The 891-nt window shown below is 46.6% G+C and overlaps 1 protein-coding gene across 1 annotated transcript in view; it reads left to right on the top strand.

The window, feature by feature from the left end:
* The first annotated feature begins 256 nt into the window (after window positions 1-256).
* LOC122060571 overlaps window positions 257-891 on the top strand; it is a 4,599-nt gene continuing 3,964 nt past the window's right edge. Inside the window, exon 1 of the mRNA XM_042623706.1 lies at window positions 257-889. Within this exon, the coding sequence (XP_042479640.1) occupies window positions 495-889 (395 nt within the window). The 5' untranslated portion in view covers window positions 257-494. The remainder of the gene's footprint in view (window positions 890-891) is intronic.

Genomic DNA, 891 nt, shown 5'->3' on the forward strand with positions numbered 1-891 from the left:
TCTTTTTTTCTCTTGTTATTATTATCTATGATGCAAAGATGACAAAGAATGGGTCTCCAACCACGTGGGCAACAGAAGGAAGCCACTTTGGTGAGACGGATTCTCGTCAACAACTACCCTTTCCATTTTCTTCTTTCTCCTTTTCCCTTTCCAAAACCTTATGGACCCCTTATAAATTTTGACATGCACTCTTCCAGGGAAGGATAAAGGGCTCATAGCCCTATACTCAATCGCTAGACATGTATGAAAGGCCTTATCAAGTCTCCTCCAAAACACGCTATCCCTTGCCTTTGGCATCACCCCCAACAATAGTATCTGAATCACAACTATGTCGTGCATTTGGCAGTTACACGCCCCACCTTTCCTCAACCAAGCCAACCCTTTGCCCTCATAACAATCCTCCTTTCCCATCTATTCATATAAAGTAGGGTTGGACTAAGTCTCTCCTCCTCGTCTCTGGACTTATACGTAGCTGGAGATAAATAAAAGCACGTATGTTTTCGACAATGCGGATGCTCTCTGAGGTGTTAGTACTGATGTTCTTAGCCATGTTCTCTAAGGCTAGCGGCAGCGGCGGTGGTATCGGCCAAACGAATAAACCGCCGTGTTCAAGGGGTAGCCAAGTGAGCTACTGCTTGAGCTGGAGGGTTGCGGTGGAGGCGAACAATGTGCTTCCTTGGCCAACGGTCCCTCCTCAGTGCATGAGCTACGTAGAAAATTACATGCTTGGTGGGCAGTATGAAAGGGACCTGGACGTGATTATGGAGCAGAACTCCACCTACCTTGATGGTATAGTGCTGTCTCACGACGGCATGGATGCTTGGATCCTTGATATTGATGATACTTGCCTTTCCAATCTCCCTTACTACAGAGACAACAAGCGCTTTGGGT

The sequence above is a fragment of the Macadamia integrifolia genome, chromosome 14 (genome assembly GCF_013358625.1).
Source record: "Macadamia integrifolia cultivar HAES 741 chromosome 14, SCU_Mint_v3, whole genome shotgun sequence".
In the NCBI taxonomy this organism is placed as follows: domain Eukaryota; kingdom Viridiplantae; phylum Streptophyta; class Magnoliopsida; order Proteales; family Proteaceae; genus Macadamia; species Macadamia integrifolia.